The sequence below is a fragment of the Tachypleus tridentatus genome, chromosome 3 (genome assembly GCF_004210375.1).
Source record: "Tachypleus tridentatus isolate NWPU-2018 chromosome 3, ASM421037v1, whole genome shotgun sequence".
NCBI lineage: Eukaryota > Metazoa > Arthropoda > Merostomata > Xiphosura > Limulidae > Tachypleus > Tachypleus tridentatus.
The window spans coordinates 11,757,924-11,784,856 of record NC_134827.1 but is presented as its reverse complement, the minus strand read 5'-3'; the positions used below and the strand labels follow the sequence as shown (position 1 = coordinate 11,784,856).

The 26,933-nt window shown below is 31.7% G+C and overlaps 1 protein-coding gene across 2 annotated transcripts in view; it reads right to left on the bottom strand.

Moving 5' to 3' along the window:
• Positions 1-408: 408 nt before the first annotated feature.
• Positions 409-26,933, bottom strand: part of LOC143246362 (heterogeneous nuclear ribonucleoprotein H3-like) — a 37,811-nt gene continuing 11,286 nt past the window's right edge. The window contains exons 4-12 of one of the 2 annotated variants that reach the window (XM_076492941.1): positions 22,142-22,280; positions 19,255-19,424; positions 17,633-17,698; positions 13,432-13,497; positions 8,381-8,446; positions 6,009-6,163; positions 5,765-5,900; positions 3,471-3,734; positions 409-3,199 (exon numbers count right to left, since the gene is read on the bottom strand). In XM_076492941.1, the coding sequence (XP_076349056.1) occupies positions 3,138-3,199; positions 3,471-3,734; positions 5,765-5,900; positions 6,009-6,163; positions 8,381-8,446; positions 13,432-13,497; positions 17,633-17,698; positions 19,255-19,424; positions 22,142-22,280 (1,124 nt within the window). In that variant the 3' untranslated portion in view covers positions 409-3,137. The remainder of the gene's footprint in view (positions 3,200-3,470; positions 3,735-5,764; positions 5,901-6,008; positions 6,164-8,380; positions 8,447-13,431; positions 13,498-17,632; positions 17,699-19,254; positions 19,425-22,141; positions 22,281-26,933) is intronic. The other variant, XM_076492942.1, reaches the window with a different exon arrangement.

The window sequence follows — 26,933 nt, the reverse complement described above, 5'->3', positions numbered from 1 at the left end:
CAGATAAAATGAATATTTCAAAAACATTTGAAATATACATGTGAAAGGTTAGAAAACAAGTCCAGTGCCATGCAATCTTCCATGATTGCTAAACTTCCTACTAATCTATACACCTACCAACTAAAATCACTTTTCTTGTTGCTTAAGTTAAAACAGATATTTAAACTGTTTTACTAAAACTGACATCTGATGCACATTGGTGTAACTTAAGCACATTAACTGCAACATTAGTTTCACCTTTACTATATACAATCAAAATCTCTGCAGTTAGATATTTCATTTTTAGATAACTCCAAAACACTACTGTTAAACTTTGTTCCCTTGGAAACAGCTCTTGATCCCAGTTTCTTTTTGTATTGAGATACAATCATAAAAATACTTTTGTTAATCACTACCTTGCAAAAAAACTACAAATAAAATGCCTATTTATTATTATCTGTTACACTCCTTACAACACACTTCACAACTGGTTTTTAATACCAATTTCCACAGATACAATATAGATAGTAGACTCAGTGTTAATATCAAGGACTTCACTCTAGAAACCCCAAAACATTTTATAAAATATGGTTGTCTTAGTAGAATAGCATGTTTAAAATTTCATGACAAAGTCATTTCTTCCTTACACATAAAACAATTATTTACTAAGGAGCAGACATTCCACTATTTTTACTGGAAAACAAGTTATTTAAGTCTGATGGTTTGTAAAGAATACCAAACCTTATAGAAAATATTATAATAGTCATTCAAAAAGTAATTCAGATATTTATACCAGTGAAAGAAAATAAGTGGATTTAAAACTTTATTACGGAACTTCAGATTTCACAAGACACAAGAAAAGTATCAGAGATAATACAAACCTTTAATTTATCTGACATTTTGGCAGTTTTCAAAGAATATTTTTCACACTAAAAAAATCATTACTTTCCATAAATATGAAAACTTAAATGTTGGAATGCACTGGAATTTTAAAGGTTAACATGATGTACTCCTTTAAAATTAAGAAGATAAATATCTAAATGTTTGTTATAACACTTATTTTTATATAATCCCTCATTTAGTGGCTATGTTCTCACTTTTTACACGTTAACTAGGGTACACACAACACTAAATAAACATGAATAAAGTAATACTGAGATACACTTACCATTTGGATAAATTAGACTGGCAAAATTTGTTCATAAAACATCTTTCATGCAGAAATTAAAAGAAAGTCAAAGAAATCAAGAACTAAACTTAATTTCCTTACTACAAATAAGTGTTTTGGTTTGTACACTTCAAGATGAAAGTTCTAACAGACAAATGCTCAACAAGTACCTGTACTTATTGGTTGTAAACTGCTGTCTAGAAGTATTGGTAATGATGGAATATAGTTATTTATCCATAAACAAAAGTGGCAGCAAGTAGAGAAATTAAATATGATAATGGGTAGTAAAACAACGTGAACAAAGTGGTTCCTAAAATAAGTTGGAGATGAGTTGATGATCTAATGTGAAATGGCTGAATCATTTTATAAATATCTAATGAAACATTTTAAGAGTGCATCAGAAAGGTCATGTTTCAGTGTACACCACAGACTACAACAGAAAAACTTTTGAAGAAAACCAGCATTAAATGCAAGGCACTGGTACAGATGAAACATGAATAAAGTGTCAAAGCCTAATTCTTACCACTTTTGCTGACAAGATGATACATCAAAATTCAAACAATTAAAATATCTTGCTTACTATAAATCCAAATTAATTTTTAAGAAACATTCATGATAAGAGCCAAAGTATATTCAACTCTTTGGGTAGTAAAACCTTAGAAAATATTTAGGACTACTGAAGCATTTCATGCATATACTTTAAAATTTCTTATAGTAATAACCCTAGTAATGAATAATAAAATACATTAATTCTTATACAAACCTAATTTTATTATAATTCAGTGTAATATGTTTCCAAAACTTTTACATAAAGACTTCAAGAAACTAACTTTCAAACTAACTCTCATATACTGCTTGGAACTTGAACAGTTCACATTCACAGATTAACTGCTAAGTTAAGCAATAACCAAAGAGACAGTAACTATTTTCATTCTTCAGATCTATTAAAATAAGAAATGGAAATTATAATAAAATTCAATTCTAGACAACACAAACTTCAGAACAGAACAAGAATACCTCAGAAAATATCACAAAAAACCTTACAAATATTCAACTTGTTTATATAAAACTGGACAGACAACATCCTGAAGTTAACTTTATTTTTAACAGGTTTGTCAGTGTTCATGTTGTTGTTCAGAAAGATTCAATGGTCAAACCAGTTCATTCCCAGTACTAATAACAAAAGGCTTACTACCATACAATACCTTAAATAATAACTATTTTTTAATTAGTTATATTAAAGCTTACCAATTAAATTCAGCAGAAACTTAAAAGAAAAAAATTATATTTAACCTAGTAGGTTTTTTTTTTCAATGTTGTATCATCAAGTGTAAAAATAAACAACCACTAAGACTAGATCAGAGTAACAAAAATAAGAAAATCTATAAATCTTTTGTTTATTGAATGCAGGTAATTCAAAAGATATTCAAAATATCCGTCAGTGGCTCTTCTCTACAGCAGATTTTTTTAATATAAATAACCTAAATATGGTTTAAACCAGGTTAACAAAAAACAATTTCAATGGGTTCAATCATTCACCTTCAAACTTTTCTTGTATCCATATATCGTCAATTGTTCTTGTGCAATCTGAAGTTCCGATAAGCAAGTATCATTTGTATATTTACAAATGTCATGAAACTCCTCACATTTAATATCTTAAAAAAAGTGTCAACTCTTAACTTTAATACGTAATCTGATATATGTACTTCTTAAACACAAATATTTTTGAAACTTTCAATACTATTAATTTGTGAAGAAAAATATTACATTACTAATACAATGAAACTTCATGAAAATAAGTATACATCCAATTATAAAGTGACCATTTTATCACTTTTCAACATAATTTGATATCTGTCAAAAGAAGATCACTTCAAAAAATATTTATGCAGAAATTATTATTGAATAATGAAGTCCATATACACCAGTGGACAAGAAACAATTTCACTCAACAAATGACAATGTTAAAAGATTGTATGTATAACTTTCTTCACATCATGTTGCCCATTCCTCCAGATCCACCAAAAAAATTTCCTCCACCCATGCCACCACCTAGTAGGAGAAAGCATTTGTTATTTAACTGAAATGGTACAAAATGCAGGTAGAAACCACTATATATAATATATACTACATAGGATAAAACATGAAACTAAAATTACAGTTTACATTTGCTTCTCTGCAAATTCTAACACTATTTTTTGTAAAATGTACATTTCATACCATACAATATTTCTTCTGTTTTCAGAAATCTTGCAATTAAAGAAACAATAAAATTGTGTATCTTCCTTTTGAAGTTTCCAAACAGTAAATGAAAACATCTTACCTCCAAATCTTCCCACTCCACCTCCACCTCCTGAATTCATCTGGGAACTCATACCTCCACCAAATCCCCCCTTATTGCCATACCTTCCTCCAGGACTAGAGCCTCCAAACCCTCCATAGCCCATCTGGTTACCCATACCTCCACCAAAATCACGACCTCTAATATTTCCTCCCATATCATCCATTATATTGGTGCCAAAGCCATCAGAACCACTTCTCATGGGCTTAGGTGTTGAATTTAAAAACAGCTCTATATAGCGGTGTTCTACATTAAAAACAGAAATAGTTTGATTTTTGTTAAGTACTTGAAATACAGATGTAAAAAGTAGTGTTTTGCAGAGATACTGGTTCCTCAATCAAGTCCTTTGATCAAATAACCAAATATTCTGCAACCAAATAATTAGCATATTTAAAAAGTTTCATTAGTTTCACAAGAAACTAGAAAGTATGGATACACACATAAACATGAAAAAACAAAAATTTAAATTTTGTACAAAGATAAATTTAAAGCTACATGAAATGTACAACATTGTAACAAATGATAATTTAATAATCCTAGGTAAACACTAATTCTGTAATGAAGTTCTATCTAGTTTCCAACTGTCACTATTTTTTGATATAAAGAAAAGGATTTCAGGAACAGTTTAATCTTCTCTGAACATGTTTAATGTTTATTCAAATCTCAACCTGTAGTGTATACCTGTGGTATCTATTTGAGTATGTTTAAGGTTGCTATAAATATTTGAAAAATTTACTAACAATATCAGTTTTACTGATTCAATAAATTGAAAAATTATCTCAACTATGGCTTCTCATCATTGCTATCTGTAGAATGATAATAAAAGTCCCTTAAAGCAATAATCTAATCTGTTACACCTTTGTTGAAACTGAACACACATTGCCAATATTATCTTAGCACAAAAATTCCTATTACCTAAGCCAACGTTTAAAATAAGTGTGTTCTCAAAAGCCAACATTTATGTGGCAACGAGAAATCAATTTTACAAACTGCAGAATGGCTAGTGTTTTCTATATAAACAATTTATATTTATTTCCTTTTTTTAATTAGAAATAAATTAAACTTGTTTTTCTTAAAATATAGAACAAATCAAGAAGTAAAGCAAACAATTAACTCACTAGACAGAAACTGCTATGCCTTTTAAAATTTCAAATGTGGAGAATATCAAACAATTATTTTTTTAATGTTTTTGTATAAAAAACACATACACAGCTGAATAACTACAAACTTATAAACTTAGTAATTTGACATCACAAACATCTAATTTTAAATAATGCTGCATTCAACATACCATGTGACTCGCTAAAATCTTTATAAATGTGTTCTTTTTAATACTTACTTTTAAATTACAAAATTAACTTATCTATGATATTAAAATTTTAATTGTAATCTACAACTGGATTCCAAACTTACTGATATAAATTCATATAATTGTTCAACAATATTATGACTAAGTCAAACATGATGACATGGGCTTTGACCTGTGACCCACAGCAAAAGGGTTAAGTATGTACAGGTAAACATCGATATAAAACGCACCAATAAAGCGCGATAATCAGTTGGGCGCGATGGGGTCTTAGGCCCCAAATATTTTGGGGTTTCTACTTTTAGAATATCAGCCCCCATCAAAGTAATGAATTCGATAAATTTCTTTAGAATTCTGCTTTTTACATTTAATTTCAGTCTTAAAATTGAGTTTAATAAATAAAAAAAATAAAAAAAAATGCTATATCATTGGTGTAAGTAGTTTTGTTTGTTTTTCTATATTTCACTACAAAACGCGTAAATTTCGCATTATCGCTCACCCCGAGGGTAAAAAAAAAAATATAATCATTTATCAAACCTACTACAATCAGTAGTAGACAATTTGCTTCAATCCAACATGAAGTCAAACTACTTAAAAATTAAACAAGTCACTATGGCATCAGTGCATGACCAAAATAGACAAATACACAGTGTTTTAGAGTATCAGACTAACCAGTTCACTATAAATATGTTACTGCATATATTTTCACCACAATAAAAGCATGCACAAAACTTGTATCAAACTTATGACAGGTTAAGATACATAAAAATATTAAACAGTTTAAAAATACCCAATAATTACTTTACATATTTCTCTTCTAATCAGAGATTTTCTGAAAGTACTTAGAATTTCTCAAAGAAATTTACAAAAACATTTTATATATTCACAAAGTATTTTCAGGTCAGTGCATTCCAACCACCTTAACTGAACTGTAAACACATCCACACTTAAGTAAGTTCCCGATTCTTACCCATTTTTTCTTTATCTCTACTCATTGCCTTTACTGCTTCTTCATGACTAGCAAACTCTACATCAGCTTCCCCTGAAGGTCTTCCTGTTTTGTCATAAAGTATCTCAATCCCAATTGGCATTAATGGTCTGAAAAACTTTAAAGAATTTCCTTTATCAGAATAACTTGGTGTTACTATCATACATCAATATAATTCTCAAGCAACTACATGTATATAAAACACAGAACTAGATGCAGCACTTACATCTATGATATCTTGTCTTATAGCTCTGAAGGGTAATCCACGCATGTGCACAAAGTGACCTGACGGGCCATAGTCACATCTTCTGCCATTAAATCCATTGTTATTGAACCTGCTACCCAATCCACCTATAACATCCATAGGTTCCATGTTCCGTCCTGGTAATTTTGACAACAACACTTTATATACTTTTCAATATTTACTTTTAAAATAAATAAAGCTGTGTACAAATTCATTCAACAAGTTAACAAAGTTTTATAATTAAACACTGTGTATAAACACTAACTACCAATTTTTAAAAACATAAAAAGCTTAACAATTCAGTAAACTCTGTAAAACTTTAAATCACTTCAAAATACAGAAACCATGTAAATATATATCTAATTGGCTTATTACAATTAGTATATAACAGTGAGTTATAGCTATACTGTAAACAGCCATATATAAATAACAACTGCACCATAACTACACTGATTTAGAGAATTTACACAATTAGTTGTGATGGTACTTTGAACAATGCATTGAATAATTGGAGAATTATACACATGTAACATTTCATCCACAGTATGCTCAAACTGTGAGCATGTTAGTATCTTAAGACACTTTAATAAACAAATCAATATTTTGATGTGCAAGTACTGATTACTGAATTCAATAAAGAGGATAAAATGATAAAGTTATGTGCATTACCCAAATAATAGTTCAAATATACAATTCAAGATGTGTATCCTGTATCTTAATAATGGGAAAGAAATACTTAGTGTTTCTGTAAAAGTGTTGTAGTTTCCACTAGTGAAAATATGAAGGCACTCATTATCAGTTGCTATATAGCAATTTAACTTATTTTTTGTATGTTGTGTACAAAATGATCTAGCTTGCTAAGAGACCATGCAGTATTTTACATGTTATGCACACTGATAAACATGCTTACAACAACATTCAAAATGATATCATTAACTTCTGGTCAAAATAGCTATCTAGATAAACTTACAAGTAAAACAAAAAATCTGCACGAACACAGCTTACTGGTCTTATAGATCTTGAAGCTGATTTTGAAACCACAGCATCAGCAGAAAACCACCAGAGTATTATGCTTAATATCTGATCAAAGCATGTTCATCTAGTTCAGATTCGAGCAGAAATATTCTAATTTTTAATTTCTTAAATGTATTTCAGTCACAAACTGAATTTATGACATTCTGTTGATCTAGTTCTTCCCTTAGATGGGTTTCAAAACAAACAGTTGAGGAAAAATAGCTAAGGTTTTGTCCTTAATCAGATTAAGTCACCACAACTACAAAGTCCTTTCACGGAAGATATGCAATTTCCTCAGCTGCATTATAGAACAATAATAGCCTATGAATGATAACTACATTATTTGAAAACTGCATCAAACTGTAAAAGCAAAAATCAAACCAAATGTCAGGACTAGGAAGAAAAAGATTCTATAACAAACACTACAAAATTCAGAAAATAAGAGAAATGTCTTCAGATAAGATGAAACAGCATATCCAAAAGAACCTGCTTGTTTATGGATAACAGAACTAAAAGTCCTGTGAATCAGGCATCCATAAAATCCTGAAATCCACCACACAAAGCACACCTATGGAATACTTAGCAGTAAAATTCAAAATCTGTTTGATAAAAGTAATATGCAATCATATAAATTCAATCAACATCATGGAAAGACTATGGCAATAAACCTTTATTAAAAGCATCAACTGAATTAGCTACAAAATTCAGAGTGAGAATGACAGTATGCTATGTTAACAGTGAAACTGCCAAAAATAACAACAAATTATTGCAAGAAAGCAGAGCTTATATAAAAATCTCTTGACATGTAGAAAGTGAAGTATTATAGAAAAGATTATGCATACTTTGCATTCTGTAGAAGAACAATCAGACATTTAAAGTCATGTTTTTTAACAGCATGAGAGCAACTAAACAAGGAAATTATCAGCATTTTAGATGAAAGTAACTATTTTGTTATTTCTTTACACTCAGTACTTGAGACAAACAACAACATATTTTTATTTTATAGTTCTAATATGCAATTATGTTTTAAAGTCAGATACAATTTAATATTTTTCCAATTTTTAAGTCTCAGAAGTGAGAAATTATCAATTTTCATATTCATCCCTAAGTAATCAAATTTATGCTATTCAAACAATCAACATGAACAAATGAATAAATAACAAAAAAACTTGTGGCACAGAAAAGTTTTATTTACCATACTCTGTCTGAAAAATATACTTGTTTCATTAAATTATTCTGCATTAGTCTAAAAACTTGTGAAATTCAACATTTAAGAGGTACTTGATAAGACAACCAACTTTCCTCCTAATTCTACATCTATACAACTTAAAAGAAACTACCTCCTCTGTTTGGTATCCCTCCATAGTTATTACCAAAGTCTCCATAAGTATCATCATCCATAAACCCTAGAAAATATTACAATCAAAAACATTACTTGCACAAAGCCTGGTATTCATATATGACATGGATAAATACAACATTAAATAATTAACTGCAAGAGACCACGATGTGACAATTTATATAAACAACATATCTCAAAACATGAAAAAACAAAAAACTTGTGTCAAATAAATTTTTACATTACACAAGACACTCCTAAAATGACAAGAGTATGCATTTTTCTTACAACAAAACCACATCTGGCTATCTGCTAACTCCATCAAGGGGAATCAAACCCCTGATTTCAGTGTTGTAAATCTGTAGACTTACCACTGTACTGGCAGGGAACCATAAAGAAAGAAGTTGAAAATAATATACCACAGTTTCTGCACATTCACAAGTGTGATTCCAAATTGTACAAAATAAACAATATAACTCCTCAGTCATGGTTTGCAGAATTACTAAAGTTGGTCATAAAATATAAAAATTAGAGAGACAAAAATATATATAAAGTAAATAGAATATTAGAGATATTTGGATTTGTCCAAATGCTGTCCTTAAAGATGTCCTCTAACTGCTAACTATACCATAAAGTCAAACACATTACATTTCATGTCATTTAGCAATCAGAAATTCTGTTTGTGGAATACAAATTTGCACAGCCTGACAAGATAAAGCATTATTCTGAATAAAAATTTGGGTCCATAAGGGTAGGGGGAACAAGTAGTTAATAAGAAAGCTCTACCATAATACAAATACAGAAAAAAAACACCAAGCTTTGAGGGCATAAATTTCAGGTCTTCTTCAATCAAAACCAGTAACAAAAGAAAATGTATCTTCAGTAAAATACAACAAATCAATAAATGTTCAAAAGCATGAAAAGCCAGACATCTTAACACAAATGCCAAGTCTCACTGATTGCAAATTCCACAAATTGGAGGAAGAAAAAAAAAACATGTGCAGCCTACCACAGATGTTGATGATTCACATAATCGAATAGCAACATGAAGAACAAGACAATTTCTACACAAGTTGAAAAGAAAATAAATAAAATTTCTAAGCCACTAACTCTTGGGAAGTAGTTCAGAGATTTACAGACACCAAAGATGAAAGCAGGCAAAAATGTTATGAGTTGCATGAAAGGAGGATGTAGCTTCTCCAACACAGAAATGAATAACAACTAGCCATGAAGCTGTAAACAAAGAACATCACTGTGGATGGACTGGTTTTTCCACACTGCTGTACACACAGTGTGAAAAGAGATTACAAACTATCATCCCCCTACAAACACATGACACAACAGGAAAAAACATAGCTGAAATGGCTGGTGTGCAATAATAATTCAGGCATCATACCCTTTGTTTGTTTGTTTTTGAATTTTGCACAAAACTATACAAGGGCTATGTGCATTAGCAGTCCCTAATTTAGCAGTATAAGACTAAAAGAAAGGCAGCTACTCATCACCAAACAACGCCAGCTCTTGGGTTACTCTTACCAATGAATAGTGGGATTGACCATCACATTATAACACCCCCACGGCTAAAAGGGTGAGCATGTTTAGTGCAACTGGGATTTGAACCTGCAACCCTCAGAAGATGAGTGAAACACTTTAACCCACCTGGCCATACCAGGTCTCATCATACCATTACACAAACAGAAGCCATTGTCCCTTGTGATAAGAAAATCTTTGGCAGACCAGGCACAAGATATAAGTGTACATGAGAATCCAGGAATTGCAAAGTTTCATATGCACCAAATACTGGCTTGGTTCATGCTGGGACTAATTGCTAATACATTATTTTTATCCCCTCACAAAATTAGCTAGAATCCCACAATGAATATGAGGAGGAACTGGTAATGGGAATGATAGAAGCACCCCACCACCACCAAAAGAGTATGGAAGACAACCCTGGAAATCAAGCATCAGAGCTGAAGTTTCAATGAGGGGAAACTATGCTACCTTTGAACCAGATATATTCCCCCCTCTCCTGTGAAAATCTGTAGAAAATAAAGGCAGTAAAGAAAAGAAGCACATCTAAGTGGGAGAGAACTGTCAGAATCATGTTCCAAACAATAGAAAAGTGAGTAAAACAATGGATGTGCTCTCAGGTGTAGAGCAGTCAGGGCATAAGTACCATACTCTGTAATGTCAACTACATACAAAACTCATGTCACTGGGAACTGACATCCATGCGAGGGTAAAATGAAGATCATACCAAATGCATCACAAATCCAAGAGACCAGGCAATTGAGAATCACATTTCCCAGATATATCACAAGTACTAACACTAAACTATAAATCCAGAAACCCAAAATCTGGAAGGTTGCCTATCGCATACAATCAACTCCTCCAACTTTGAACTTACCACAACCATCCAGAAATTAATAACAATCCCACATTAAGATAGGACAAGGTAAAGACAGAACAGTAATAATCCCATGTTCTATGTCTGTGAGCCACAACGTGGACAGAGGAAGGTAGCCAACATGTCTGAGGACTAAATCCAAAACCTAGTCAAAGGGTACCAACATCTGCATGGAGGTAGAATGAGGGCTCCCAATGGAAAGGGTAAATTGTTTATTTTTATTAACTGATCTCTCCTTTGTAAATGTATCTCAAAGAGGAAGATAAATCACACACACATGTAGAATACCACCACTCAACACTGCCCTGAATGATTACAGCCATCTTTGTGTGGAATCCATTCAGAAAAGTGCCTCCACAATCTACCACTCCCAGTGGTTGGAAATGGAATGTTGTAAGGGTTCCATGCTCCAACAGAAAAAGAAGGGTGAAAAGGTAGAGTCCATAGGAATTTCATCACCTGAAGCAGTGTAGTGAGTGAAAATTAAACCAAGGACTGGCTTGTCATGGAATACTGAGGAGGAGAGAAGGAAACAAGAAAAGAAGGTACGAGAGGTGGAAAAAGAAGAAATCACAGATTATTCTGATAAAAACTGAAAAATCGTTGATGAAGAAATGGTAGCAATGAAGAAAATCAGCAAGCCAAGCTCCCCACCAGACCATATTTCACTAGATAGTTACTGGTACTGTTGGCAATGTGATGTGTGTCAAAGAAAAAAAAAAAAATTTAATATGAGGTACTCCAAGAAAATGATACAGGTAATGGTTGAGAAAAGGAAGGATGGGAAATGAGAAACAGGTGGCATATGAGGCTACAACTGAGATAAACATGCAACAATATTGGTGAGGGTAGATTGTTATTGGACCAATGCCACTTGTAGCTCTAGTGTCTCCAGGAATGCGACAAAAAATGTATCATCATAGAAATGGGTCATATACGTAAATTCTTAAAATAAGTCAATGGTAAAAAGATGCCAACTGGAACTGCACAGTCTAGAAAATCCCAACAGCAAAGAAACCACATATGCAAAGCCACAACCAGAAACAATAAAAGGAGAATGGAAATAAAAGAAAGAAAAAGGTACTGCAGAATGTTGGGTAAGAAACAGGTAAGAATACTGAGCATGGGTCACACTACCTGAGTAATCTTCAAAACTTCATTGACAAATCTTTTATCATAAATACTACATTTAAAAAAAAATATGAATTTTATCTATAACAGGTTTTTAAAATTTACCAATAGCTTATCAACATTTATATCTCAGAACGGCTGGTATGGGTATTAACACTTTTACTAATAAAGCAGAGAACAATGTTTTGACCTTCTTAAGTCATCTTCAGGTTAACAAAGGGTTACTTCAAGTGGGTTTCTCATCATCACGAATTACTTATCAACATTTGTGAAGAAAAACAGTAATTTCAAAACTGTAATAAATATATCTTCACACTTTCTAGGATCAATCCAATGGATTGAACCAGTCACAAAAAACTAAGTTATTTAGTTTATTTGCTTCTCAAATACAAACATGTTTTTAAAGTTTCTTTCAGCATGTATTGCAGAACGTAAACAGACAATCATTTTCATGTTTTCTTTTTAAACTCCTCAATTTAATATCATTTAAAGATTTTATAGTTTAAAAATATGTGAAAATGTTGATGATGGAATCAAAGAATACATTTTAAAACATCTGTAATTAATGATACTATATATTTGGGAATTTATTATTCCTTATAAATTTTAATTTCCACTTTATGAACAATTCTAATATCTGCAAAGAGATCATTTAGTATCATAAGTCTTTTCCTGATGAATAGTAAATATTGTCCTATTTTATATTTATGTGAAATAATTGAGAAAAGGAGTTAGTATTACTAATGGTATAATTATTCAAGATATTATTCTGATCTTTATTTTATGTAGTATTTCCAAAAGTTGTAACTGGGTTACCAAACTGTTCTGCAGTTCAAATTCTGGTAACTCCACAAAAAGCTTTCTGATTGAGATGCATACAAATATGCATGATATAACACTTGACAATAGCAGAAGAATACACTGGTCAAAACATTGTGAAAAAAAGTGAGAATAATAGTCCAATAATTGTACCATTAGTAACTGTACTGTCTTGTTTTTCTAGAATCAAAGCAAATACAGAATTTTGGGTAAACTGATGGATACTTTACACTGCATCATGGACACCCAGAAATTTAAAATCAAACGGTTATTGACAGAATGAGAGCAACTTAATACATGCAAAAGGTTGTCAATGCTTCAGGGCTAAGTCTACCTGATTTTAATTATCTTTCATAATCCAAAAGTGTTGAGTGAAAATATGAGCACAGGTTTTCATTTTAATATTTTAGACATGCAATTTGCCACTTAACTGAGATAGAGCTATAATGAAAAAAAAGCTTAATTTATCAAATTTTTTTTAATCATACATCATAAAAAACTTCAATCTGTTATAAAATACATAAATCAAAAAAAATTTTGACACAACCAAACAATAATTATATGTTAAAGTCAGTCAAGAATATTTATTTCATGAAATTATTTTGTTACATAGTAAAAAGTTGAGTTAAAAGGTCATTTTTTAAGATAAAAATAAAAAATCCTACTAACTTCACTAAAAGGAAAAACAACTTTACCTCCTCTTTTTGGTAACCCTCCATAGTTATTACCAACATCTCCATAACTATCATCATCCATAAACCCTAAAACATAAAACTTCAATCAAACATGTTATTTCCGCAAAGCCTATTATAAATATCTTGAATTGCTAATATACTTGTATTCCTATATGACAAGGACAAACACAGAAGAAAAACAAACTGTAAAGTTCCAGCTGTAGTAAATCCAGAATCTCCTAAAACATTTCACAAGTAGGATTTAAATTTTAAAAGAAATCTCTGAAAACAAAGGAGCTAAGAGCTGAGGTCACCACACACTTAAATGTGATTCTGAACTGTAAAAAGGAAATTACAACTGATCTCTTCAATTAGGATTTTTGAACTTGTGTTTTCTCATAGCAGAGCCACAGCAGGCCATCAGCTGTCCACCAAGGAGAATCAAGCTCCTGATATTAGCACCACAAATCTGAAAACTTCCCACCAGAGGAATCCTTGAACTTGGAAGATATATCAATGTGATATAGATATCCTCTAATGTAGTGGTTACCAATGCCCACTCCACAAGATTTCAGCCAGTCCACAAGTTGAAAAAAAGTTTTACTATATGATAAAAAAGTTCTGCAAAAGTTAATATTATATGAAGCCTTCCATGACATTCTTAGATCAGAAGTAGCTGATCGTCAGCTATTTTTTTTTTGCAGATGTAACCAGAAATTAACATTTAAGGATTTCAGGTACATAGAGAGAGACTGACAGATAAACTGTACAAGCCAATTCAGTAACACAAATTGTGTTTGATCCATAAAGATTTTATTGTATAAACTATTTTTGTGACCCTGTTATCTTGTATATATAAATTGAAAGCCGATGTCTGTCCAAGAATTTGCTTGTCTACCTTTTGAAAAACAAAGCTCAACATACACTTTTGAAATAACTGGAGAACAAGTGAATAATGTTGATGTCAAATTTTATTTCACAAGTAAGATATTCTACACAAAGTTGTTAGGAATTATTCATACTATCATCAACTCATATTTCAAAATGTGACATAACTTAAGGAATAAAAATGTAGATTTATGGTATGCTCTTGTTGAGTAGCTCTTAGCATGAAAGAAAACCTCAACAATTACTTTTTGTAGTGGACAGTACAAGTAGCTTAGAGCTTTGGCTTTTAGTAAACCAAAAATGTAACAATTAGATTTTCAGAGGCCATGAAATAATTTAAACTGATAGATCAAGTTAAACTTTTCCTTTCAATGGAGACTGGTATTTTACTTGTCTGTTGTAAAAACAGATAAATCAGGTCATGAAATAACATGAAGAATAAGGAAATATTTGAAGTTGGAGCAAAACAATTCCTAGAGGATTTGAATCCTCCAATTAGACCAAAAAGAGATTGGTAGGTGGATTAGGGATGAGCATTAATAGAAATTTAACATTTAAGCTGCTCAAGAAAACTGGCTTCTCTAAATAAAGCACTATACAACAACCAGACAGCTGTAGCTGAATGGTTTTATTCAAAATGGACATATAATTCTGGAATACACATCTTCAACAATGTAACAAAACATAGATTTTTTTAAATAAATGATGCAGTAGGGGTAACTAAGGTTCAGCTTTGCATAGCAAAGATGAGAATTTAGCATGATAAAGTGGTTTTCAAGGAAGATGAAGAAACTGGCTTAACACATCTTGCTTCTAGAAAACTAGGGTCTGTAATAACTGCATACCAATAAACTGAAAGAATGTGTGTTTGTCATTGTAAAGGCACCAAACAGAGCACAACCAGTGAAAAGATTAAAATGAATGCTCTACTTTATAGGCAGAAGCTGATGATCTCTACAAAGGAAATCTAAGAATTATCATAACATCTCGCACATGACAAGCTTGGAAATAAATATGATTAGAATGAAGCTAAAAACAAAGAGATAGTACAAAAACAAACCATGCAGGATCAGGTTCCTACCTAACTGGTGATACTATGTAATCTAAGACAGAATGACGATGAAGCTAGATTAGGAACTCTTTACCAATCACATGGAAAGGTCCACAGTTCCAAAAGACCAATGAATAAAAAAACCCAAATTCAAGAATATAATGAACCCCATGTTTCCACATGAATAAAGGATTTGAAACAGCCACCTAAAGAGGATTGAATGGAGGGACTGCTCAGAAAAAGTGCCATTGCTTGCATTGAAAAGGCTCATCCTCCCTTCACTTCTACACATCCTATTCAAAAGGAACAAAAGAAAAGAGAAGCAGAAGTAGATGACTGAAATATAACTTATAAAAAGTGGGTAATGCAGGATGATGGCTATTACATAAAGTGCATTTAAAAATTGGATTATGACTGGTAGTAATATAGAATGACAGAACCTTATTCAACTCATGCTCACAAGTTTTTCCTGACTGAGAATCAATTCAGAGGAAATACTAACAAATGGAAATTCAAGAAAGATGAATGTTGAAGGTTATCAAAAATTCTGGAAAGGAAGCAAACCCTTTAATAATAGTTTAAATCATATAAAATGTTAAAATAATGTACTTTGATGTAAATAATCCACCACCTTATACACTACACCCAAAAACTAAATAAAAAGTGATCTAAAAAACCTTTTAATCACATATTACCACCACTTGTATACACCCTGCAAGCAGTGACAAACAAATTTTGAAAGACAAGAAAAAATAATCCTTATGGTAATACAATAAACCCTCACTACACATTATTTCCAACAATCAGAACATCCTCCATAATCCACCAGAATACTGTAATGACTGACACTGTACACACACACACACACACACACACACACACACACACACACACACACACACACTGACCTGAAGATGAGATGAAAGGTATGCAGAAGAACACAGCAACAGTGAACCTGAGTAGTGTGTTTGAATTGGATGAAAAATGTGCGAGAGTGACAGAAACAACAAAAATTACAAGAAATACCAAACAAAATGAAATATGAAGTGTAAATGTGAAAATCTGCAAACACTGGAGATGATCTGAAGGCTTGGATTATATCACATAAAGATGTGGGCTGTGAATTATCCACAACCCTGATACACCTTCAAATGCAGCAAGAAGACAAGCAAACTGGTACTGATGATTTTAGGTGAGGATTTTCCTTGTGTTTCAAATTCATTAAAAAAAACAGACAATATGTAAGAGCCAGGATGACCATTGGCCTGAAGCTATCCATGGACTGGAAAGTTAATGGGGAAAGCTGCTTGGAGTTTGTTGAAAAGCAGATTTGGAAATCCATACATCATATTTCTTCTGTAACTGATCAATGGAATCAAAAGTATTCATGTTTATATTTTGTCTATTGACCAAAGAATAATTGGAATTGCTAACAGATATACATATTAAACAAGCAGAATGAATATTTGAAATAGAAAATTCACAACTTCAGTCTTAAAAACAAAAATATATATACACTATTACCTCTGCATAGGTATACCCACATTTGTCATTTCTGAAAACTAATTTAACATGTAGCCTGCAAGTTGAGGGAAAAACATGATATAAAAAGCTGCATGGTATTCATTACAAAAATATTGGAATGGATGTAAATCTTTTGCAAAATAACCCACAAGCAATACTCTTGGAGGGCAGCTGGAGAAAGCATAGCAATAAGGTCCAGGATGATAAATGTACAAACACAGTATCTGAATATACAAACCATGAACCAAGTAAAAGAACAAGGAAAAATAGTAAACCTTCCAAAGAAACCAAAATAAACATTAATTAATGAGTTAGCTTAAGAATTCCCAAGTCAGAACGTAGAAGCATGAAAGCAACTCAAGTTATCAGTGTTTCAGACATCAGTCTGCCCAATTCAAATAAATTTTCATAACCAAAATTTGTAGAGGAAATAACACAGATTCATTTAATATTTTTAACATGCCATTCATATAAAACTCTGAACAAACATTAAAAAACAGTATCATCTTTCACATTATCCCTTGTAAAAAACACAAAAAAACTAAAGTAATCAAACAATCTCTTATAAAAGGTAAAATTAAAATTATGGCACAACCGAACAGCAAGTGCATGCTCCAAAATCTGAGAAAATTGTTTTATAAAATGAATTAAACATTACTGAAAAATGATTATAAAATACTTAAGATATTTATAAGCAACATATTAACTTGAAAAATTGTTCTAACACAAATTATCAAACCAAAAAATAAAACACTTTACCTCCTCTTTTTGGTATCCCTCCATAGTTACCACCAAAATCTCCATAACTATCATCATCCATAAACCCTAAAACATATTTAAAAAACATATCAAAAATGTCATTTGCACAAAGCCTGTTATAAGCATCTTGGATTGGTAATATACTGGCCAGTTATTTGAAAATGATATAAGACATTGCAATATTAAAGCATATCAAAAATGTCATTTGCACAAAGCCTGTTATAAGCATCCTGGATTGGTAATATACTGGCCAGTTATTTGAAAATGATATAAAACATTGCAATATTAAAGCAAACTTTATTTACTCATTACTTCATTTAATTCTAAAATTACTTTTCCTCCCTGTATTTTTAACATTCACCATATTTAAACTTCACTAAAATACTAATTTCTGAAAGTTTTGCAGATGGCAGTTCTTGTCACTTTTTCACATAAATGCCACACCCACAATTACTGAAAGCACATTTTACATTAAAGTCAACAAAAAAAAATTATTTCAGATTTCAATCAAATATGTACCAAGAATTCAAGATCAATTACATTCTCTTCCAAATTTTAACATTTTCAGCCTCAAAATTATTTTACTATATCACATTGTGAAATAGCTGTGTATAAAAATTACCATAATGTGCATGATAACATTTTGAATGAAGCATCTGAATACAGAATACTAACGATTTTTTACTTTTACAATTTAATACATTTAAAATTGGATTGTGCATAAACTGTATCACTATATTACTGAGAAATGTTTTAGTTGTTTTTATAAATCTGGACCGAAATCATGAAACTTTAATAGCTGTGTATAAAAATTTTAATAATATGCATGACTTCACACTTTGAATGAAGCATTCATATAGACAAAAATAATGATTCTTTAATTTTTCAGTTTTATCCATTTAAAACTGGACTGTGCACAAACTATCATTACAGAAGAATGTTTTAGTTATTTTTATAAATCTGAACATAAATCATAAATTTAAAAGTAAAAACTGTATATAGATATAAATAAGTAATGATATTCATAGCAGGGTTATTTTTAAAATGAAGATGGAATATAAAAGATAAAGCAGGAAAACAGAGTGAAATGACATTACAGGGTGATTATTCAAAGGTATTCAGTTTTCTTGCCAGCAATGGTTCTTACTATAAATCCTTGTTTCAGGTTTATTTTTTACTTAACTCTATTGCCCTAGTCTGTTATTCTGGCAATATGAAATAGACGACTTCACAGAGAAACCACAGCATATTATTTATATATCTGTAACAATGTTATTAAAATGAATATTATCTGTAAAACTATTTACATAAAAGCCTATACTTAGGTGTAAGAATCCTAAGCTAAAGAAATGGTTTTAACTAAAACATTAGAAATATACTGTAAATAACACACAAGGATATAATCACAGTTAAAAGTACACATGATGAATAGAAGTATTTTACAAAAAGCAATTGTGCAAAGAAAAAGAGATCATAGTTTTACTGTTTGCTCTTGTCCTATTCAGTTAAGATCTGGTAATAACCAATAATTTAATTTTGATAGCATACGTGCTTTTAATTAAATCTGTCTTTTGATTTTTTTTTGTGCAAGTAAAGCTTAACTTGTAGGTTTCAAAACTTACCTCTGAAACTTCGAGAACCTCTATTAAGCCCACTGCGGCCACCAAGACCACCAAGTCTATCATTTCTGTCATATGGGCTTGGTCTGGCCGACATCATTCGCATTCTTTGGTGGCCCATTCCTATCACAGTTTTCACTTCCTGAAGACTACTCTTGAATATCTCAATGTACCTAACATATTTCAAATCTCAACTTAATATTAACTTACCCAATTTCAAAAGTTCGTACAAATTGGCTGCACAAAGCAACTATTTTTCAGTAACATCATTTACATTTCATTCTTTTTCTTATACTCTAACAAATTATTTTCAGAAATAAAGAAAAAGAATAGCCCTATACTAAAAAACAAATGCTCCACATATATTTAAAATGTTCATGATTCTGTGAAGATATACATTTTTTAAAAAGTGTGCAACCCTTTAAGATATAAAGGTACAAGTTTTCTTTAATAATGCTAAAATTGTAACAATAATTAGAAAATTCTATTAACATTCAAATTTTAAAATCAAAATTTTAAACTATGCATCACATTTTACAATTTTTTTCTAATATCTACTTTCTATAAACTGAGTGTGAATTTTTACAGAAACCAACAGAGGATTTGCTTATGAAGTGTCATAAATAAAACTTTTAAAACAAAAACTATACTGATGCCCAGAAAAAATGCACCAAGAACCTTGCATTTTTATGAAATCATGACATAAGCACAGGATTATACCAAGATACAAGACTTGAACAATTAAGACCTATTTATTCACTATTTCAAATGTAAAGAATATTTTGCATGCACCCAATGAATTATTAATGTAGAACATATTGTTGCATTTTCACTGTGCATCAGTATATGAACATTCAAATACTGCTTTCTTAATTATGTAACATTCAAACAATTAATAATACACTAAATTTTAAGATTCATTTCTTAAAAATTCTCATGCAACTGAAAGCCATATGAAAGAGCAACACTCACAATTAACTAGCTATACATATTTATATCAGTAGTCAAAACATTTTATCACAAATGAAATAATCAGAAAAAAGAACATGTCCATTTAAAAGCCATTCATGCCAGAGAGAAAACTTGTTTGTTAAACACTTTTATATGATCATTAACATGAAAATACATTAACTTGTTTCATGAAGAAAAGCTACAGGCTAAAAACATTTAAAATACTGGCATGTTTAAAATTTAACTAATACACACATTCTCCAAAAGAAGTGTGATCCTACAGTTATCATTTAATTGTATAAAATGGAGGACTCAATAAAGTAACCTTAATTTGTCATCAAATTAAAAATTATTTTTGGATTTTCATACATCTTAATTACAGAAAGTTAACTGATACAGAATGCATGCGAGTTTCATTAAAATTAACAATATACATAAACTCCATTGGTTAAGTTAATCATTACCATATCCCATATTAGAAGGTATTTTTGAAATATGCTGCTAATGATTAATGAAAAATAATTTCAGCTTAGAATTTCTTATGAATCTTTTGAAATACCTTCTTACAAACAGTTTTCAATTCCCAATATTTGCAATCAAATCATGTTAAACAACTTTTTTTTTTCTCACACTCCATTTAATTAGTTCATTACAGATTTCCAACAAAAGATATATAACAGCACTTCAGAAATATCATTTAATCACCATAATTAACTGCTCAGAAAACCTTCTGCCAAACATAAGAACTCATCTGTTATACTGAACACTATGGCAGCTTTAACACACAACAATCCATGCCAGAAATGTTCCACTTCAATCACACAAAAACTTCAGTGTTTTACTTTGGGCCTAAACCAACTTTGTAACAATTTTTTACACAACTTTTGAAAGTAGAATGTTATATCCTAATATTTTTACTTAATTGCTTAAAGATGAATATCCAAAAGTAAGCATTTAATTTGACTAACAAATGCTGACCACTGTGAAACTTTAAAATTATTTACATTCACAACTGATCTTTATCTTTATGCAGATTATTAAAAACTTGTACTACCCAAAGTGCCACGTGAATTCTAGATTTCTAGGAATGTAATACTGGATGAAAAGGGAAACTGAAACTTATAAATTTTTAACTGTGCTTATGAAATACACCATTTAAACTATACTAAAATATATTGTTTAGTTGGGAAAACAAATGGCAACAAGACAGGAAAATTACTTCACAAACATCTTATTTCATGACAATGTTCAATGTTCAAAATAATTATGCATTATTCACTAAATGTTACATGTGTGTGTGTGTGTGTGTGTGTGTGTGATAATTAAATAGAGAGAAAAAGATAAAGGTATGTGAAATTTTGAATAAACAATAATTCAATTTAATCTCCATGAACAGACTACTTTTACAAGGTTGTCAGATAGATCAAAGCCACACTAGTTCTCAGCTAACTTGGAACAAATGGGGATTCTTTAAAAAGTATATCAAATGCTATGTTAAATGTTCTTTCATAATTAACAACACATTTCCAAAGTCTGAAGCAATTATTACATAGGATTTTGAGCCTTAATTAATCTTGCACATAGATGTTAAAAGTAGCATTAGAAGACCTGGTATTGCTTGTATGTCATTAGCTCGTGAATATATAATGAAACTATTTAAAAATCCCAGTTTCTATATATAAAGTTTAAACACATTAATTCTCTACAAAAAAAAATAAAATATTAGATAAACATTGCTTACCTATCAGGAAAAGAAAGTCATTTAACAAAACCCAGGCCCCATGGTCACCAAAGTACATATATGCTGAACACACCAAAACATACCCACCACTGCAAGACATATCACACCCAGCAACTTTAACAAATTGAAAAAATTAACAATCATAAATGAGGCCTAGTTGACGGGCATTAAACACCGCCTGGATGCCCTTTATCCCACCTGTGCCCAATTTTTTCCTTGTGTTTCCCCATCGCCTTTTCAGCTATATCCCGAGAATCAAACTGCACATAAGCCTCCCCTGTGCTTCTCCCCTGGATGTCTGTTGGTAGCGTGATCCCATTCGGAACAATCTTCAACCCTTCAGTTGAAATCCAACCCAACAGAAATATGATACATAAAATTTCCCAGGTGTTAAAACTTGATAATCTCACAGAAAAACTATCAATAGCAATGTTGAAACCAAGCTGTCAACTCTCTTTAAACAAGTCTAACTAGCCTGGAAAATGAAAATAACACAGCTAAAATTTTCAAACCCTTTAAACTTACTTCTACTGTAGTTTTTACCCATTTTATAATTCAAATGAAGCTAATTAAAAATTTATGTAAATTATTTAAATTCAAACTGGTTTATACACTCAACTATATTTTAAGTTATAATAAACAACTTAAGAAAATGAAAAGTGTTATCTTTCATAGCAAATAGAAACAATTAGAATTCCTATAAATAGTAAAAACAACTGAAAATTTAAGTTATAAGAGCTTCTATGATTAATAACCCTAATATATTAATCTAGACAAATAAATACCAAATACTGATCAGTTCTCAAGATATTATAACACTGAGACAAGAAGCTGTAATTATGTGAAAAGTAAATCCTTATTAGGGCCAATCATAACAAATCTTATTCCCTTTACCCTGTATTCATTTATAAAATTTAAATTGCAAAATTTTAGTTCTACAACAAATACATTTTCAGGTAAGCGACATCCATACATTTAAATCGTAAACTGTGCAGATTAAACCCCATGCCTACCACAAATAATACATTAATTTATCCTTAAATAAAGGGTACATTTCTTTTGTTTTATGCATAAAACACTTTGTTAAAAATTATCATAACATAAAAATGGAATTCACATTTACTAAATGAACAGAAAACATGCATGGTTAGCATTTAAAACTATATTTAATGTTGTGAGTGAAAACTGAACAGTCATGTCAGAAATGTGGATGTTCACTAAATCTTGTTTCTATGTAAGCTTCTGTATATGTGAATAATACACAAAGTGCTTATACCATTAACTCTTGCAGGATGTGATCACTCTTGCACATGGAAATTTATATTAATTTTAGGTTGACAACTTTTTATATCTTTATATAGCGGTTGAAAGTGAAATTACAGCTGTCACAATTTAGTACGTTAAAACAAACAAAAGGTTGCTTAATTTATACTTACTATCGTGTTATAACCTTGTGTGTGAGTAATCAAAGTCTACAACTCTTTAATAATGAACAAAAGTTACTTATTCGTAGTTCATATTTTAACCAGTTACTTTATTGGTTTTCTACGTAATTTATTTCTACTATGAACAAGTTTTAAAACCTCTTTCTCTTAGATCAGTGGTTCTTAACCTTGTACTAAACCCTGGAAGTTTTGTACTTGCATTCACTGAACCCTTCCTAATTGGAATAATAAAATATGATTGTTTTCAAATTCAAAACATAAGCAGATATTTTATTAGTGCACAAAATGAGCCATGCATCATTTGCACACAATATCACTGTGTTCAAAGAACAAAACAAAACATGAATTTCACACAAAAACAAAACTCAATGAATATTTACTGCAAATCAATGTGACTTTTGCTGTTACCTCTCAGAGACAAGTTCAGAAATGCACAACTTCACCTTGGCAAGTGCCACTCTCATATCATTTTTGCAACAAAGTTTGTTCCTTTTCTTCATTTTTATGTCTAACATCCTCGAAAAGGATTGCTCGCAAAGAAACGTTGTAACAAACGGTATGAGTATCTCAAGGGCTTTCTTAGCAATGAGAGGGTACGCTACGATTTGGCGACACTAAAACCTTGAAAGCATTGTTGTTCTGAAAAGTTGCTGTTGAACCTGGTTCAATGATTTCGTCAAGGTATTCACCACTGACATCTGCTGTCGCAACACTAAATGTGAACAGCTGTCTCACCCATGCTGGATATGGCTCTCTGGTGTGGAAGTATCCGTCGAGAGACTTTGCAAGCTCATCTAAATGCATGGCAATTGCTTGCTTCAGTTCCCCAGGTACAGAAATGTCTCCAATTTAGGACATCTTCAATCTTACTTACACAGTCGTCCAGCAGGGGAAAGTTTGCAAAGTTATCATTCTCTGTTTGTCGTTTCCCTAACATGCCCTGCATCTGTTGATTGAGATGATTGAGAGCATTGAAGATATCGGCCATGTACGCCAAAATGAGAATGAACTCAGAATTTTCAAAGCAATCTGCATGACAACGTTGGTTCTCTCGCAAAAACAGGGCTCATTCCACATGCATGGCAAAACATGATTCAGCACCTTTCCCCAGGATAACCACCAAACGTTTGATTGGTACAGAAGTACCTCGAATTCAGAGCCCATTTCATTACACAGCTCTTTGAAGATGTAGTGCTTCAGGGCACTATTTTGCACAAAGTTCACACATTACATTACAATTTTAATACTTCTGCCAGTTTTGAAGGCAAGGTTTTTGTTGCCAATGCATGCCTGTGCAGAACACAGTGCGTTACAATGAATGTGTGGTGCACTGGCTTTCACCAGCGCACAAAAACCAGAGTATCATCCCAGCATGACTGGAGCTCCATCTGAACAAACTGCAGAAACCATATACCACAAAAGATCGTTGTCTCTGAAGAAGTCATCCACAATTTTCTTCACATCGGCTGCCTTAGTTGTTGTTGTAAGAGGTTTACAAAATAAAAAAAATCTTTTATCTCGTCGTTCTTCACATAGCTCATAAATACAAGCTCGCTTAGATTGGAAACATCGGTGGTCTCATCGACTTGAAGGCTGAATTTTGCTGAGCTTGAAATCAAATCTGCAACTACTTGAGCCAAGATGTCATCGCTCATGTATTCTGCTGCTGATGGTGCCATTTGAAATAGGAATTGGGGATAAGTTATTTTCAGCAGCTCTTCCCAGCATGATATTTGCCATCTTCAACATAGCTGGTTTTATGAGTGCTTCACCAATAGTGTGTGATTTGCCCCGCTTTGCAATCAAGTATGCAACTTCATACAATGCTGTGAGGTTCAGTTTTTTGATGGATATAAAGTCGAGAACAGGCAAAGTAGCCTTTTCATTGAACCTGGCTCTCTTCACCTTGAATTCAGAAAGCATTGTGTTCTTGTATTTCCCATCTCTATGCAGCTTTAGGGAGTGTTCTCTTAGTTTTGCTGGTGCTAGACTAGAATTGCTCAACTTGACATTGCAAATCATGCATTAAGAACACTGACTCCCATCATGTTTCGTTACACACGTGAATCCATATTGTACGCATTCGTCCGACCACTTTCTGTTTTTGCTCGACACAGTTAGTATAAAGGGATTGAAAGATAAGGAAAAAAAATCACAAATAACGAACAATTACTACAGTCACAAGTTGACTGCTAAGCGCACATAGTTCCCCGCAGCACAGATATTAAGGCCAAGTGATGTGATGTGATCAGCTGCAGCCAGTGATGGCCAAGTGGAGCATGACATCACGAATAATACAAGTGGGGTGAACAGAACGGACACACACACATTGTGTGTTTCTTGACCTCCACTGAACCCCTGAGACTGACTGACCGAACCCCTGGGTTTTGTTTGAACCCAGGTTAAGAACCACTGTCTTAGATTTAAGACCCCTTATCAATCAGTAAAAAACAGACCAAAAACAACAAATGAATTGTTGTAATAATTAATAAAATATTAATGCTATACACAATGAAAATGATAAAGCCAATATATCAATAATAAAATACATAAATACAGAAGTTCACACTAAAAATTAAAAAGATACAAATAACAATTAAATTACATTTTACTAATTCAAACAAAGAATGATAATTGTTTCGCAGTTACAAATAGTTGCTACATACATTCAGCTGTTTTTTACTTTCTTTAGATAATTCCCTGAATCACTAAATGTGAGAAATATATATATAATAAAAAGTGTATCTACTGGACAGCAACAGCACACTTAATATTTTGCTCAGTTAATCATGAACTTTGTCAGAAAACTCAGACCTGTGAAGCAGAAAACAGTTTAATTCATTCAGTTCATAGACAGTGTAGTTTGCACTTGAAACTGCCTCATTATAAAACCTGTATTTAGAAAACACTACACCTCACTGCATACTTTCCACAAACCCTCTTCCCATCCGAGGATGATGGCTCTCCAGTGTTCATTTCAGAAATACACACACACACATTCTGCAACCAATGACTTTACCAGCAAGTTTCCCTGCAAACCAGCATGCATATCCATTTCATTCTCCAGCTGCATGAAGTAATGATGACTGAATTGATATCAGAGATCAAAATATCACATTGCCAAAGAATTTTTAATTTGATCCAAGGAACTTCATCTTTTTTTACTTGGTTTTCCCCATCAGGAATGCATGGTCCTTCTGTATTCCTTTGGTTACAACGAATGAAAGAGAGCATATTGCATGAATTAAATAAATAATTTCTGAAAAAATATAATCTTCCTAATGGCTTTCCCAAAATGAGTGTAATTTTACATCATTATTTCTATTCTTAGATATTTTGAAGAAGCTTGTGTGCACAACTTGTTTCACCTCTCCATCAAATATCCTTTTCCATTATGTTGTGAAATGTTGCTAGAGGTACATAAATTTTATATTTATGGATTTCCACCTATTATGAGATACCATACTTTGTCAAGTTGGGTGGTAAAACTTGTTGCAGGTCTATTTACGGATGGTCTTGGTGCCCCAAGGCAACTCATGATCCTC